The sequence below is a fragment of the Coenobita brevimanus genome, chromosome 27, assembly GCF_032717465.1.
Source record: "Coenobita brevimanus isolate Jiangsu-jjx chromosome 27, ASM3271746v2, whole genome shotgun sequence".
Lineage (NCBI taxonomy): Eukaryota > Metazoa > Arthropoda > Malacostraca > Decapoda > Coenobitidae > Coenobita > Coenobita brevimanus.
Genome location: NC_136980.1, coordinates 24,344,282 through 24,361,363, shown reverse-complemented (window position 1 = coordinate 24,361,363; position 17,082 = coordinate 24,344,282). Strand labels below are relative to the sequence as shown.

The 17,082-nt window shown below is 41.9% G+C and overlaps 1 protein-coding gene across 1 annotated transcript in view; it reads right to left on the bottom strand.

Annotated features, from left to right (window-relative positions):
- The window catches only part of LOC145394510 ((3R)-3-hydroxyacyl-CoA dehydrogenase-like), a 55,295-nt gene extending 38,723 nt beyond the window's left edge, over nucleotides 1-16,572 (bottom strand). The window contains exons 1-2 of the mRNA XM_080268354.1: nucleotides 16,500-16,572; nucleotides 231-347 (exon numbers count right to left, since the gene is read on the bottom strand). Coding sequence (XP_080124480.1) covers nucleotides 231-347; nucleotides 16,500-16,572 — 190 coding nt within the window. The remainder of the gene's footprint in view (nucleotides 1-230; nucleotides 348-16,499) is intronic.
- Nucleotides 16,573-17,082: the final 510 nt, after the last annotated feature.

Genomic DNA, 17,082 nt, shown 5'->3' with positions numbered 1-17,082 from the left:
TCTCTCTCTCTCTCTCTCTCTCTTTGTTTATTGATTTATATTTAGGTAATGTAGGTAGACTTGTTAAGACAGACAGACAGATATGTTAGCAGACTTTTACTTATGTTGATCATTTTCTCCATTGTATTACACTAAACACAACTGCCCATCATGCAGACATAACTTTACCTCTGGATAGTCTGTGACGCAGTGAGCATGAGAGTGACTCACCAGACAGGAGAGTGACTCACCAGGAAGGAGAGTGAGGGTGTGTTTGGCCGCCTGAAGGTTGATATCAGCGACCACCAGTCGGGCGCCCTCCCTGGCCAGCACCTGACAACATGCGCGCCCAATGCCGCTCCCGCCGCCTGAAGCGACAGGCAGTAATAAGTTCACAGTAAACTTTAGTCTTTAAATATAAAGCATTATCTGTAGTGAGTGCTCTGCTATCTCACTGAAAATATTTTCTCAGTCAGTACCCATTTCTTTCCTCTCTGTCTCTTTATAATACTCTCAGGCAGTGTTCAGTGTCCTCCGCTTGCTGCACAGTACTGTCAGGCAGTACTCAGTGCTCCTTCATGAGTACTATAGTTTTCCTTTTGATACTGCAGTTTTTATGTACAATGGTGGACAGTAATATCACCCTTTTTTTAAACTGAACAACTGAACAATTATCAAACTCTCACAATACACTGAGAAGAGTTTCAACGATGGCATCACTGGGTTTTGTTAGTTATTGCTCACCGTCCCAGTATTAATCATAATGAAGTGAATCATAATGGGGTGGAGAGGTATATGAGAGACGGGTGTGTGACTTGGGAGCAGGGTAATGAAATGGCGGGGGACAGGGCGACTTGGAGGCGATTTGTTTGTGGCCACCCCAAACGGGATTGAGGCGTCTGGCAATAGATAGAAGTGAATCATAAAATCAGACTTTACTAATCTACCAGAAGGCCCGCCGACGTGTCGTAAAAATACCCCCGCTAATACCAATACACCAGTCCTGCATGAGACAGCCCTAGCATGTATTCAGTATGGACGGTGGGTGTTAGCGCCGAAGTGGTGACATGTAGAGGTGTGCGGTACGTAGGAGGACTACTGGGCCTTGAAAGCAGGCTGTGAAGCCTATGCCCAGAGTCGGTCACATAAAAAAGAAAAAAAAAAAAAAAAAAAGAAGGAATAACTAAGGAAGACGTGTTATGAATTCTCCCCAGCCACTTCGAATATTACCTTGATATACCAGTCAAGTAGGTGGTGGCGACCGTCATCCATTGATTTGCTGTAGTGCTCTCTGCTTCTTCCTTCACCTTTATCATTTTAGTACTGTATCTGCTTACCTCTCTTCCTTTGTTTCTCATCTTTCCTTCCACATTCCATTAATCTTCGTTTCACTTCATCTGGTTCTACACTGAGTGACAAGTTTAATGGTTGCCTGTAACTCAGGAAACCATTTACAATGCTGCGGAGCCTACTATGGTGCCACTGTTAACTTGGTGGAGAGATTCAAATACCCAGTCCATCCAGGATCCAAAACTTTACATGCTTCCCTGTGCCTTGCTGTGGCGGGGCAGTTGCCTGACTGTGGTTGATGGGTCCGTTCGGGCAGTGAGACTGGAGTTACTCTACAACAACAACAACCGGGCTGGGATAGTGTGGGAGGGAGAGGTGGGGGAGGTAATGCTGGAAAAGGGTTGGTAAGATGACTAGGCTGGAAGTGGAGTGATTTTGTGTGAGTCCTTTGTATTATTATAATGACCAACAACAAATCCCGGACCCTGCCACCCATCCTACCATCCATTCACAAAATCTACCATCCACCCTGCCTACTACCCACCCACCCACCAGCCCACCCCATCCATTCACCCACCCCTCCCTCCTTGCCCACAACACCCATTCACCTATCCACCCACAAACCCACTTACCCATTTTTGGTTTGTTTGTTACCGTAACAGCCAAAACGGCGCAACGAAGCGCATTTTTGGTTAGAGCAAGGTACCGTTAAAATGCTCTAACTTGACGAATAAAACAACTTCACGTCAAATCGGGCCACCGATTCCCGAGTTATGACTAATTTCTGGCCTTTTGACATCGAGCGGAGGCCTCCGATGGCGGCCTTTAAGCGAGTTCGATTTAAAAAAAATATTGTTACAGTTAGCAATTTTGTCAGTTGGCAGCACTGCTCAGTACCTCCATGGAGATGACCACCAATAAATGATGATCAACATGTTGGAGTGCTGGTACAAAGAAGGTATTTTAATTTGATTTTTGAAGACTACGAATGTATACGCAACAGAAAGTCATCGGCAGTTGGTCGAAGTCTAAGGAAACGAAGTGATGAGTCGACACGTGTAAATCTGAGGGTCAGGCTCAGAAGCTGTTAAGATTAACTGGTGATTCAAATAGTCGGTATGTATACAAAAGAATATATATACCGGTATATATATATATATATATATATATATATATATATTGTTACATAGCCTATGATTTCATCATCCTTTGTATAATTCTGACATACAGTATGCTGCCTGTTTGATCACGATTCGCCTCGTGGCTTCCATAGTGACCAGGCTTGTGTGTTCTACCTCACTCTCCCCTTCTCCCCCTTATAGTAGAGTAAATCGTTCTTTCTGTTGTTCAGAGCAGGATTGTCAACTCTTTGTCCCCTATGGCTTCATTTACGCGTCCTTCTTACAAGTTGTATCAAGCTCTGCCGGCCCCTATATAATGAGCTCAGTCTCTGCATTAACTGCCACTTAGATCTACTCCTCATTTTGTTCACATCTCTGTCCACCCCTGTATAGTGTATTATTATTTTTGTGAGTGCTCAGGAAGTCTCCAACCATCTAGCTGCTGTATAATTTGAGTATAAGTGTTGTTACCATTTTTCTTGTACTGTATGGCCTGAGACGTTAATTCGTAGGCCTGGTAAGGTTTTTGTGATTCATGTAGAGTTTTTAATGTCAGCCATTATTAATAACATTTTGTATCTGTAATAATATATCTTGCTTTAACTGAGCATTATCCGGTTTTCTCATTTATCAGGGCTGACTTAGATAAATTTGCTCTTGCTAAATTCATGTTAATAGAGGCTATTGCAGTAAACCATATATTTAACCTGTTTTTGCCATTACATTATCCTTATGAGTCCTGAATGTTTAGTTGTTAGTTTGAGCATTAAACTTTAACTTGTAATTTTACCTAACTCTTTTGTTTTGAACCTGGAACTTTGCAGGACTGTAGAGATTTTAGTATTCTCACTTGAAGTGTCCATTATCTCTCTCTGTTCCGTAACATAAATTTGGCGACCTCTTATCAGGATATTCAGGATATTATCATAAGGATATTGCTTGATATTTTGTGACTGTGATTTATTCATGATGTCTACTATTACTACTGTTGATGAAGCCAAAGATTTTTTGTCAAATGTGCAAACAGTGTGTGATGTAGAAAACAGAACAAAGAATGAACTTAAGATTGTTGCTCAACAATTGGGAATTGCTGTTCACTCTCATCAGTCTAAAGATCAAATTGTTGACAAGATTAATAAAAGCTTGTTTAATGTAACTCCTCCAGATGAGCAAACGCAGATTGAAATAGCTAAGTTACAGCGAGCCCTGCAGGAGGCTCGTGCTAAGGAGGCTGAGTCTCAGGCTCGTGTTCAGGAGGCACAGGCACAAATTGAAATTGCTAGGATTCAGGCAGACCATGAGTATCGCATGAAACAAAGTGGAACTAGATCATCTAGCTCTGATGATTTTAATGTGGCTAAAAATGTTAAACTTGTCCCTCATTTTAATGAGTCTGATTTAACAAAGTATTTTCAGTTGTTTGAGAGGGTAGCTACAGGTTTTAATTGGCCCAAAAAGTATTGGCCAGTACTCCTACAGAGTGTTCTCACCGGTAAAGTTCAAGTAACTTATGCATCTATGCCTCAGGATCAATCTGATAATTATGATGTAGTTAAGAGCTTGATTCTTAAGGCCTATGAGCTTGTTCCTGAAGCGTATAGAGTAAAATTTAGGACAACTTATAAGGAAGATAAGCAATCCCATGTTGCGTATGCAAAAATCAAAGAAGATCTGTTAGAGCAGTGGTTAAATTCTAAGAATGTAAATTCTGATTTTGATAAATTTAAGCAGATGATTTTGCTGGAGGACTTCAAAAGGTGTATTAATAAAGATGTAGGCCTATATCTTGATGAGAAAAGAATAGATAATTTGTCTGATGCTGCAGTTTTAGCTGATGAATATGTTCTCACTCACAAGAGATATTCTAAAGAAAAAAGGAAAGCTGAGAGCAAGTACGTTGCCTCTACTCAGAGTACAGGTAACAGGAAAGAGAATAAAGATGATGTTTCTCAGGAAGTAAATATCAGCTCCATCTCTAGATTTCTGAAAAGTAAATGTACTTATTGTAGTAAGCTTGGTCATACTACGGAGAAATGTTTCAGGAGACAGCGTGATGTGAACAAAAAGGAGTCTTTAAATATTCAGTCAATTGGTCTAGTGTCCACTCTTGAGAGTTCCCAGAATTCTTTAACTGAGTTAACTGAACCTGCTTTGAGGGGTAACTTAAATTCTCATGATGGAGCTCCTCTTTTGAGCAGTAACGTGGGTGACACTCTCAAGAGTTCATGTGCTAATTTCCTGTCTGATGGTTTTGTCAGTCCTCTGGACAGTAATGACAGGAAATCAGTTCAAATATATCGTGATACAGGTGCTTGCCAATCCCTTATGCTGACCAGTGTTCTAGGCTCTGATGTTAATTCCTCTGATGAAACTGTAATCTTACAAGGTGTAGGGAATAATTACTTCTCTGTCCCTCTGTGCAGAGTGAATTTAGAGTCTGGTTTTGTTAATGGTTCCGTTATGGTTGGGTTGGTTGAGACACTCCCAATGTCAGGTGTAACTTTCTTACTTGGAAATGATATTGGTGGAAGTCAAGTGTGTCCAGCTCCTCAGTTGTCTAGTGAACCAGTGACTGCGACCCAGGATTGTGATGTCCCTTATGTGTTCTTTGCATGTGCTGTCACTAGGGCTAAGTCTAAAGTTACTGGTGACTTAGAGGATAATGATGATGATGATGTTATCCTAGCTGACACTTTTCTTGCTAATTTGGACCACTCACCAGATGAGGAAGTACCCCGTAGTGTTGATAATTTGTCTCGTCAAGAGTTGGTTGAGTTGCAGGTTGCTGACCCTGAGTTGAAAGGTGTAGCTAACTCTGCTTGCAGTGAGGAAGAGTCAGCTGGTGCTTCTACTTGTTATTATATAAAGTCAGGAGTACTTATGAGAAAGTGGAGACCCCCAACAGCATCAGCCGACTGTGAATTGGAGGTTGTACATCAAGTTGTCATCCCTCGTGTTTGTAGGCAGAATATCATTAGAGTGGCTCATGATTCCAGTTTGCCAGGACACCTTGGAGTGAGGAAGACTGTGGCACGCATTTTGAAACACTTCTACTGGCCAGGTATCTTCAGAGATGTTTCCTGGTATTGTAAGTCTTGTCACACCTGTCAAGTTGTGGGGAAGTGTAATCAGACCAAAAAGGTTGCACCTCTAGTTCCCATTCCTCCTTTTGAGGTGCCTTTCACCCATGTGTTGGTGGATATGTGGGCCCTCTTCCTAAGACTTCTTCAGGATTTTCTTATGTGTTGACCCTGATTGATATGGCTACTCGTTATCCTGAAGCCATTCCACTTAGAAATATCTCAGCAAAGAACGTGGTTAAGGAAAATCTAGGGTTCTTCACCAAGTTTGATCTGCCCAAGGAGGTACAGTCAGACCGGGGAAGTAATTTCATGTCAAATGTTTTCAATCAGTCTCTGAAAGAGTTGGGCATCACCCAGATCACATCTTCAGCTTACCATCCCCAGACCCAAGGAGCGTTGGAGAGATATCATCAAACACTCAAATCGATGCTCAGGAAATACTGTTTGGAACATCAGAAAGACTGGGATAAAGGTCTTCCATTCGTTGTATTTGCCGCAAGAGAATCTCCAAATGAATCACTGGGGTTCTCACCCTTTGAACTACTGTTTGGCCATGAAGTAAGAGGACCCCTTAAGCTACTCAAGGAATGCTGGCTGTCGGAGGAAGATGACGTCAACCTGCTGGAGTATGTGATGAAGTTCAAAGAACGGCTGTCCACTGCATTACAGCTGGCGAGAGAGAATTTAGGAGCTGCTCAGGAGAAGATGAAGACTTGGTATGATAAGAAGTCCAGGTTACGTCACTTTCAGCCAGGAGATCAGGTTTTGATTCTGCTAACAGTGCATGGGCAACCTCTTCAAGCCAAGTTTAGTGGTCCTTATTTCGTGGAGAAGAAACTCAGTGATGTCAACTATGTCATCACCACACCAGATCGTAGAAAGAACAAGCAACTTTGTCACATCAACATGCTAAAGTTATATCACAGGCGGGAAGAAAATAACCCAGTCTGCACTGTAGCTGTTCCACCCGAGTCTGCAAGTGAAGTTCTCCCATGCAGCATGAGCCTGAGTGATAGTTTGGGGAAGAATCCTGATATCATGAACGATCTCCAGACTAAGCTTTCTCATCTAGCTCCCGAGGAAAGGCAGGAGTTTTCGGCATTACTGCAGGAGTACCCGCAAGTGTTCCGTGCCACTCCAGGAAGAACCACTGTGTTGATGCATGATGTCGATGTTGGAGACGCAAAGCCAATTAAACTGCCTCCTTACCGTGTGAACCCAGTGAAAGTTCCTCTCATCCAGAAGGAGCTTGGCTACCTGTTGGAGCACAAGATGATTGAGCCCTGTCAGAGCGAGTGGAGTTCTCCTGTCACTCTAGTCCCTAAGCCAGGTGGGTCACAGCGGCTTTGCATCGACTACAGACGTGTTAATCAGATAACCAAAACAGACACTTACCCTCTCCCTCGCGTAGAAGATTGCATAAACAAGATCGGAAAGGCTAGGTACATAAGTAAGTTTGATTTGTTAAAGGGATACTGGCAAGTACCTATGACTGAACGTGCTAGGGAGATCTCATGTTTTGTAACATTAGGAAAGACTTTTGCATGTTCGGTAATGTCATATGGTATAAAGAATGCACCAGCCACTTTTCAGAAGCTCATGAATGTTGTAACAGAGGGTTTGGCAGGGTGTGTTGTTTATATTGATGATATATTAATCTTCAGTGACAACTGGAAAGATCACCTATGCCATGTCAGTAAATTTCTTGAGCGTTTGGTTCAGGCTAATCTTGTAGCTAATTTATCGAAGTGTGAGTTTGGTTAAGCTAAAGTTCAGTACCTTGGGTACGTAATTGGTGATGGACACGTTGCACCACCAGGAGCTAAGGTTCAGGTTATAAGTGATCTTCCCAGACCTAAAAGTAGGAAAGAGCTACAAAGATTTTTGGGAATGGTAGGTTATTACAGGAGATTTGTTCTTAACTTTTCAATTCTTGTATCACCACTTACAGACCTACTGAAAAAGGGAGTTAAATTTGTCTGGACCGATAACTGTGAATCCTCTTTCAGTAAACTTAAAGCTATCCTGTTAAGTCAGCCAATGCTCGGTACTCCAAATTTTGCTAAGCCTTTTAAGATGGCTGTTGACGCAAGTGATACAGGAGCTGGGGCTGTTTTGCTGCAAGAGGATGATCAGGGTATTGAACACCCTGTATCTTATTACAGTAAGAAGTTCACTCCACCTCAAAAGAACTACTCAACTATTGAGAAAGGGCTTTTGGCCTTGATTTTGGGTTTACAGCATTTTTCATTTTATTTGTGTTCTGGTTTTGACTCCATAGTCATTTATACCGATCATAACCCACTGAAATTCCTTAGTAAGTTTAAAGATAAAAATCAGAGATTAACAAGATGGAGTCTACTTCTTCAGGAGTATTCATCAGACATACAACATGTCAAGGGGAAAGAAAATGTTATTGCAGAATGCTTATCTAGACTTTAGACAGATTGTTTTAGAGTAATAAGAAATTTCCATTGTAAATTTCTTTTTCTTTGTGGGGAGGTGTTACATAGCCTATGATTTCATCATCCTTTGTATAATTCTAACATACAGTATGCTGCCTGTTTGATCACGATTCGCCTCGTGGCTTCCATAGTGACCAGGCTTGCATGTTCTACCTCACTCCCCCCTTCTCCCCCTTATAGTAGAGTAAGTCGTTCTTCCTGTTGTTCAGAGCAGGATTGTCAACTCTTTGTTCCCTATTGCTTCATTTGCGCGTCCTTCTTACAAGTTGTATCAAGCCCTGCCGGCCCCTATATAATGAGCTCAGTCTCCGAATAGGTGGTGTCGACCATCAGCCACTCACTTGATGTAGTGCTGCCTACTTATTCCTTAATCTTTATCATTCTTTTTCTATGCCTGCCCTCCTCTCTTCTTATTTCTCCCATCTTTCCTCTCACTTCTTATTGCTTTTCTTTCCTTTACAGGTGGCTTTACATTGAGTGACAAGACAAATGGTTTCCTGTAAGCCAAGAAATCATTTACAACGCTGGGTGGTAACCATATAACCAAACCATACGTGCTCCCTACGTGTCAACAAGTGGGTTGGTGGAGGATTAGTGCCCCCCTCCATAAAACAAATAACTCAAAGTCAAACGGCCACCCGTTACGGGATTATTGCGTCTGGCAAGAGAGAGAGAGAGAGTCTCTGCATTAATTGCCACTTAGATCTACTCCTCATTTTGTTCACATCTCTGTCCACCCCTGTATAGTGTATTATTATTTTTGTCAGTGCTCAGGAAGTCTCCAGCTATCTAGCTGCTGTATAATTTGAGTATAAGTGTAGTTATCATTTTTCTTGTACTGTATGTCCTGAGGCGTTAATTCGTAGGCCTGGTAAGGTTTTTGTGATTCATGTGGAGTTTTTAATGTCAGTCACTATTTAAAATATTTTGTATCTGTAATAATATATCTTGCTTTAACTGAGCATTATCCGGTTTTCTCATTTATCAGGGCTGACTTAGATAAATTTGCTCTTGCTAAATTCATGTTAAGAGAGGCTATTGCAGTTAACCATATATTTAACCTGTTTTTGCCATTACATTATCCTTATGACTCCTGAATGTTTAGTTGTTAGTTTGAGCATTAAACTTTAACTTGTAATTTTACCTAACTCTTTTGTTTTGAACCTGGAACTTTGCGGGACAGTAGTGATTTTAGTATTCTCACTTGAAGTGTCCATTATCTCTCTCTGTTCCGTAACAATATACATATATATATATATATATATATATATATATATATAGAGAGAGAGAGAGAGAGAGAGAGAGAGAGAGAGAGAGAGAGAGAGAGAGAGAGAGAGATGAGTGCATAGACAGATAAGTTACTGTATGTTTATGTTATGTATGAATGTATGCATACTCGTATCAAACATGGTGACTCAAAACATAGGTACCAACTTCAGGAGATTTCTTGGATGATATTGAAAAAAAAAAAAAGGTGTGCCAACATGAGTCCAATTCTGAACCGTAACGGAGATACACTTATAAGTCTGTGGTTAAATTATGACAGAAACTTTCCACACACGAGGCACTCAGTAATATTAGCTCCATAACAGTTGAAGATAAACTCGTGCTTAAATATTGTTATTCAAAATTACCCTAAGATATCCGTCCTGAAGTTATTACTTCAGCACCTGGGACAGTACATGCATCCGTTACTGCTGTGTTGAAGCCAGGTAATCATAGTTATCTCTCAAGTGTTATCATCACGCGATATGTATTGACGTGGACTAGACGGTTTGATACCGTCATGACCGCGACTGCCTGTTGTATCTCAATTATTATTTCAGCGCCCAGTAACCATCAATGAATTTTATTGGTCTCATAAAAATTTTGATAAAATATAACCAGCAATAGAAATGGTTACCAGATTCTAAAGTAACATCTTTAAGTGCCATACAGCAGCTAGTCAGTTATGGCGGAAAAACCTGGGTTGTTCAGTAATAATTATGTGGTTCAGACAACATTCAGGTTTACCTGAGATCAAAAGAGTAGATAAGGTACCCACCAAGAGTACTGGAAACGAAATACAAGATATTAAGGAATTCAACACCTTTGCCTCAAGATAGCAGACCACCTGGAAATTGTGTGTGTGTGTGTGTGTGTGTGTGTGTGTGTGTGTGTGTGTGTGTGTGTGTGTGTGTGTGTACCATCATTCTACACATCACAAATTTCTGCATACACACAAATGTCCTGGGCAACGAATTCAGAGTTGTTGTCAGACTGCCATCATGCCTCCTCTATCGCTTGTGAGAAACTCGTATGCTCTTGTGACAGCTGCCCAGCATTCCTAACTGGGCCCTGAGATGTGAGAAGCCACAGCGCTTTCGTGTTATTATAAATAGTCTTAAGATTTCTCCTGTGTTTAGGGGCACTCATAACTATTTACGAGTCATCCTTAGGACGTAAGAGTTTTAATAAATTCCAGCCCAGAGGTCTAATATTGAAGACATTAAATGGTGAGCAACTGTCTCATCGTGTTTATTTACTTGTGCTGGTATTTTCATCATGAAATGGAAGGAAATTATTCGGAAGCCGAATGCTAATCGCCCGCCAGAATATGCTGTTGGTCAAGTCCAAGATTTTGGCCATAGCTTGATAGCCAGAAGGTTTCATGTTGATAGCTCAAGCCGCTCATGAGATGAAATGGGAACAGACAGACAGACAGACAGACAAACAGGCAGACACACACACACACACACACACACACACACACACACACACACACACACACACACACACACACACACACAGAGGCAGGCTAAAACATTATCGCTCCACCTTCTAAAGGCGGGCAATAATATTATCTGAAAGAGTTTTTACAATAAAGGTTAACAGCTACAGGAAAACTGAGAACACGATCAGCACATTGTTTGAATATCCATCACCTTTATTCACCCTAAGCCATATTAAATCGTCTGGCGGTAGCTGGAATAAAATATCAAACGGACATCATCATTAGCCCTTCAATCAGAGTAAGGAAGTTGTTATACTGTGGCTATCTCCTAATTGTACTCAGCTTAAGAGAGAGTTGTCGATCCGGAGGGTCTGCTATATCGTTCATTAACTCCTTCAGTGTTAGGGCGCTCTCTCAGGTGGAATGAAATCGTGTGACAACAGCAAGAATAGACTACAAACAACTTGTTGTCATGCACTGGGGAGTAGGAGACTTGTGTCTTATCATCTGTTCGCCGACTGACCTTGGCTCGTATTCTCGTCGGCTAAGGAAGCTTCCAAATACCTCTTCCTTTTGCGATTTCTTTTTGAATAAGGATGAATAAGACGTTACTGCAAGGCTTTACATACCACTGACGAAGACAGTACGGTGTAAGAAACAAAATAAATCGCTTAATAAAAGGTGTTAGGGAGCTTCCTAAGCCGTCGAGAAAACGGGTCCTTGAGTAGTCTCCCGTAGGGTAAGCCACTCAGTCGACTCAGTTGCCAAGCGGCGGTAATAAGCCATCATGGTGTCTGGCTAGCATGTTAGAAATAAATGTTTGTATTATTGTGGTTATAAGCCATCATCGTGACTGGCTAGCATGTTAGAAATAAATGTTTGTATTATTGTGGTAATAAGCCATCACGGTGACTGGCATGTAGGTTAGAGATCAGTTTTTGTATTGTAGTGATAATAAGCCATCATGGTGACTGGCAAGTAGGTTAGAGATCAGTTTTTGTACTGTCGTGATAATAAGCCATCATGGTGACTGGCAAGTAGGTTAGAGATCAGTTTTTGTATTGTAGTGATAATAAGCCATCATGGTGACTGGCAAGTAGGTTAGAGATCAGTGCTTGTATCATCGTCAGGTACAGAGAATTCCTAATACTGTTGCAAATTTAGTGTTTTTATTCTAGATCCGGAGGTATTACCGAAATCCAGCTATATCATAAGACACCCCTGCAAGATATCAGCGATAAACCAGTGATTATAAGCCCTCGTCAAATGATTTTCTGGATATATAAATTATTTACTGTCCTTCTAGCTGTTTGTGAAAACAAGTTTAGCGGTATTTCTAGCTTTGGATTTGACAACACCACTCTCTGCCCCATCTTCCATACCAATTTGTTTTACGTGTTGCTCCTTAACATATTTTTTACTAATTTCTCAGTATATTATTGCTTTTTCTAAACGAATTACATAGGCGAAGTCTTTCGAACCATATGGATGAAATAAACCTAATTAATCCCTTCATGTCAAAAGGTCTTTCCTAAATGCATTAAAATATCTAGAGTTAGCAACAATAAATGTACTGACACCTCATCACAGTGAAGGGATTAATATTATGTTGTATGCTATTTATGCCCTTTAAATATTGATATTGCTTGTAGAAATAACAGTGTAAATGAACAAATTTTTATGCACTGCCATTAACCTTTTCATTATATGACGTTTCCTGTACACTTCTTGCATCTGACGGACGATATTATTCACTTAAGGGACGATTTCTCGTGCTGAAGAGCGTACTTTAAAATTTCGCTCCATTTGCAGTGTAAGGTGTTTGTTACACTAATATATATATAGAGCTTAAATCTATTGTGTCCCCCCCGCCACGGGGGGGGGGGACACAATCTGGCCGCACTATGGGGTGGTACTACTACTCTGCGGCCAGGTTGTGTTAGGAAGAATACTGCCACCGTATTCCCTGCGTGTCGTAAAAGGCGACTAAAAGGGGCGGGGTGAGGGGACTAGGGACCCCCTCCTCTGTTTTTTAGTTCCTAAAAAGACACAGACCAGAGAAAGAGATGGGGAATGGAGGTATCCCCGTACCCTGAAGATTGGGTCTATGAATGTGCGTGGATGTAGTACGATTGAGGCTAAAAGGGAGGAGATTGGGAGAATGTTTGTGAGAAGAAAGTTGGATGTGTTAGCTTTGAGTGAAACGAAGATGAAAGGGATGGGTGAGTCTGTTTGGAAATGTGAATGGAAGATTGTCAGGTGTTGATAGAGGAAGGGCAAGAGAAGGTGTGGCCTTGTTAGTGAGTCCAGAAGTACAGCAGTGTGTGATTGAATGGAAGGAGGTGTCATTGAGACTGATGTGGGTGAAAGCGAAATTTGAACGTGAGTTGTGGGTTTTTGTGAGTGCATATGGGCGTGGTAGTGAAAGGGATGAAGAAGAGAGGGAGTCTTTCTGGAATGATGTTGATGAGTGTCTGCAGAGTTTTGGAGCGAATGTGAATGTGGTAATGATGGGAGATCTGAATGCTAGAGTGGGAAATATAGCAGTTGAAGGTGTAGTTGGTATGCATGATGTGCCTGGAAGAAATGAAAATGGGGAACGAATGATAGCGATGTGTGTTGATAGCGATATTGATGGTGATTGGAAATACGCCGTTTAAGAAGAAAGATATAAGTATACATGGGTGAGACAGGAGGGTGGAAGGGTTGTTGATAGAGCTTTGATGGACTATGTGGTTGTGTCTAGGAATGTAAGAGGAAGATTGTTGGATGTGAGAGTTCTGAGAGAGGAGGGTGGAGGTATGTCTGACCACTACCTGGTGGAGGGAAAGTTAAGAGTAGGTAAGAGATGGGTAAGAGCTAGGAGGGTTAGGTGTGGCAGGGATGTTTTGAGAGTGAGTGAGTTGGATAAAAGAGAGGAAAAGATTGAGTATCAGGAGAAATTGAAAGATGAGTGGAACGCAGTGAAAGATCAGGAAAATGGCAGTGTGGAGGAGGAATGGCAGTTGTTTAAGAGTGCTGTGGTGGGACATGCAGAAGAGATGTGTTGTGTGAGACGTGTGGGTGGTGGTGTAAGAAAAGGAAGTGAATGGTGGTGCCAGGAAGTAAGTATGGCTGTGGCTGAGAAGAGACATACATATGAAGTGTGGCTGCAGAGGAAGGATGAGATGTCTTATGAAAGGTATAAGGAAAAGAGGAATAGGGCGAGAAGGGCTGTGTGTGATGCTAAAGTGGCAGCAGATGAGAGGTGGGGTAGGCGGCTGACAGAGAATTTTCAACAGAATAAGAAAATGTTTGGAAGGAGGTGAAAAGGTGCGAAAGGGAGAGTCTGGGAAGGAAGAACGAGTAAAAGCAGAGGATGGAAGGATGTTAACTGAGATGGATGCAGTAAGGAAGAGATGGGCAGAGTATTTTGAAAGATTGTTGAATGTAGAGGAGGAAAGGGTGGTTGAGATTCTGGCGGATGGAAGGGTGCAAGGAATAAATGTGTTGGGAGAGTTGAATGATTTTTTAATCACGAAGGAGGAAGTGGAGAAGGCAGTAAAGGGGATGAAAATAGGGAAAGCTGCAGGTATGGATGGGTGTGCTGTGGAATGCCTGAAGGGTGGTGGAGTGACTATTGTTGACTGGTTAGTAAGATTGTTGAATGTGTGCTTTGTGAAAGTTATGGTGCCAAATGACTGGGCAAGTGCTTTTGTGGTCCCATTGTATAAAGGCAAGGGTGATAAATATGAATGTACTAGTTTTAGGAGTATAAGTCTGTTGAGTGTTGTAGGTAAGGTTTATGGTAGAGTGTTAATTATGAGAGTTAGAGAGGGTACAGAGGGAGCGATTGGTGATGAGCAGTGAGGCTTTAGGAGAGGGAGGGGATGCATGGATCAGGTGTTTGCTGTGAGACAAGTGTGTGAAAAGTATTTAGCGAAAGACAAGGATGTGTTTTCGGCATTCATAGATTTAGAGAAAGCGTATGATAGAATTGATACGGGGGCTTTGTGGACTGTTTTAAGATTGTATGGACTTGATGGTAGGTTACTAAAAGGGGTGAAAAGTTTTTATGTAAATAGTACAGCGTGTGTAAGAGTGGGAAATGCTGTGAGTGATTGGTTTCCCGTGAGAGTGGGGCTGCGACAGGGATGTGTGATGTCGCCTTGGTTGTTTAATATTTACATGGATGGTGTTGTAAGGGAGGTGAATGCAAGAGTTTTTGGTGGAGGACTGAGTTTGGTGAATGTTGATGGCGGAGAGTGGAATCTTATGCAGCTGCTGTTTGCAGATGATACTGCACTGGTGGCTGATTCAGAGGAGAGATTGAGACAGTTGGTAGAGGAGTTTGGAAGGGTGTGTGAAAGGAGGAAATTGAAAGTAAATGAGAAGAATAAATTAATGAAGTGTACGTGGTTGTTATATGGTAGGGGGATGAATATAGTTTTGAATGGCTAGTTGCTTGAGGAGGTAGAGTGTTTTAAATATCTAGGGTCACATGTTGCTGTGGATGGAAGAATAGATGCAGAAGTGAAGTTTAGAATAAATGAAGTAGGAAAGGTGCTGGGAGGAATGAAAAAAGTGTTTAGATGTCGTTCACTTAGAATGGATGTAAAGAGAAGGCTGTATGAGGGTGTTGTGGTACCGACTGCGTTATATGGAGCTGAAACATGGAATATGGGTGTAGCAGAGAGGAAAAGTTTGAATGTAATGGAGATGAGGTGTCTGAGGAGTATGTGTGGAGTGACGCATATGGATCGAGTGCGAAATGATGAAGTGCAAAGGAGAACTGGAGTTGTTCGGGAGATGGCTGGTAGAGTTGAGCAGAGGGTGTTGCGATGGTTTGGGCATATGGAGAGAATGGATAATGAGCGATTGGTGAAAAAGATAACTAGATCTGATGTGAGAGGTGTAAGGCTGAGAGGAAGACCATGAATAGGATGGATGGACAGTGTGAAGAGAGTGCTGGATGCGAGAGGGATGTCTGTTGAGCAAGGAAGAGTGGCTGTGCGTGACAGAAATAAATGGAGAGAATTTGTGAATGAATAAGTGATGACGCAGCCCTGAGGGGATATTCTCCCGCATTTGGTCTGATCAGCTAGTCAGGTCAGGTGCGGGTAAAGGGATGGTCTGTTATGATGTGGCAGGGGTAAACCAGCTCTGCTGTCAGGCCCTGCTGCGGATGTCACTGATTGCATTGCGCAGTTGACCCTTGTGTGGTGTGGTGCGGTGAGGATCTGTCCGTTCTCCCCTTTGGGGCTAAGATGCGAATGAATGTGTTTGAATGGATGAGTAAATGGGGAGTGTGTCGTCCTGTCTCGGCTACCTCCCTTTCCTTGGGGGAAGCAGCCTAGGTATATAGATAGATAGAAATCTATTGTAGTCTGAGCCAGAAGAATTGCCCTGTCTTCACCGATAACGGATTTTCCTCTTATGTTATCGCTACTTTCAGACCTTCCTATGTAGTTTAGGAAACTTTTTGAAATGGTGGAGTAAGATATCACCTCCATTATCCATCACTCTGGGGACTTCCATACTAACAATAATTATTATGAGGTAGCAGCAGCAATAGTAGTAGTAGTATAGTCCTCGTAGTCCCAGGTTCATCTGTAACTTGAACCTGGTGGACTAAAAGCTGAAGTTGTCTTTCTCACACAGTGTACCATCCTACTTTCGGGGGATAGGGAAATAGCTGAGGTGCGTTTATATAACCTGACACCTAAGCCGACCGGTTATCCTATATCAGTGCCACCACATGAAGGCAACCATCTCCAGTATCTTGGAAAAATAGCAAAACAAGTTTACAAACACTTCATTCAACAGAATAAGTCAAGTTGCTGTTATGACAAAGTGCATACAATGTTACCTGTGACGAGAGCGATTTTGCCTGTGAGTGTGTATGACGGTGTGGTGGTGGTGGTGTCTGCTGACGCTGCCATTACGACTGCTGACGCTCACACTACCGCACTGACAGCCTCACACTGCCTTAAGGCTAATCTGTGGGGGGGAAGGGTTAAAGGGCAGTGTTTGTGAGTGATACTGAAGGAACATTGCTTATCGCTATATAACTTTCAGGCGATAATATGAAGAGGCGCGGGCTCTTTTGTATGTGTATGTGTGTGTGTGTGTGTGTGTGTGTGTGTGTGTGTGTGTGTGTGTGTGTGTGTGTAAAAGCGATAGTGCTTAAGACCCGTAACATGAAAACAGTGTGTGAAGTCTTGTGAGCAAGGCTGTCATTTTTGACAGCCATTTATGGAACACTTAATTGTTATAGAGGTGAAAATATGGTTTATAGGTGATGTTAGGAATGGATGAAAAGTGATGTTGGGTATGATGTTACGATCTGCCGGAATGAGGAGTGATTTTTCGATTAAGTCAGATAAGCGAGAACTGCATCAGAGTTTTGAAAGATGTCAGAATGTGGAGGAAATAAGACTGATTTTGAAGGA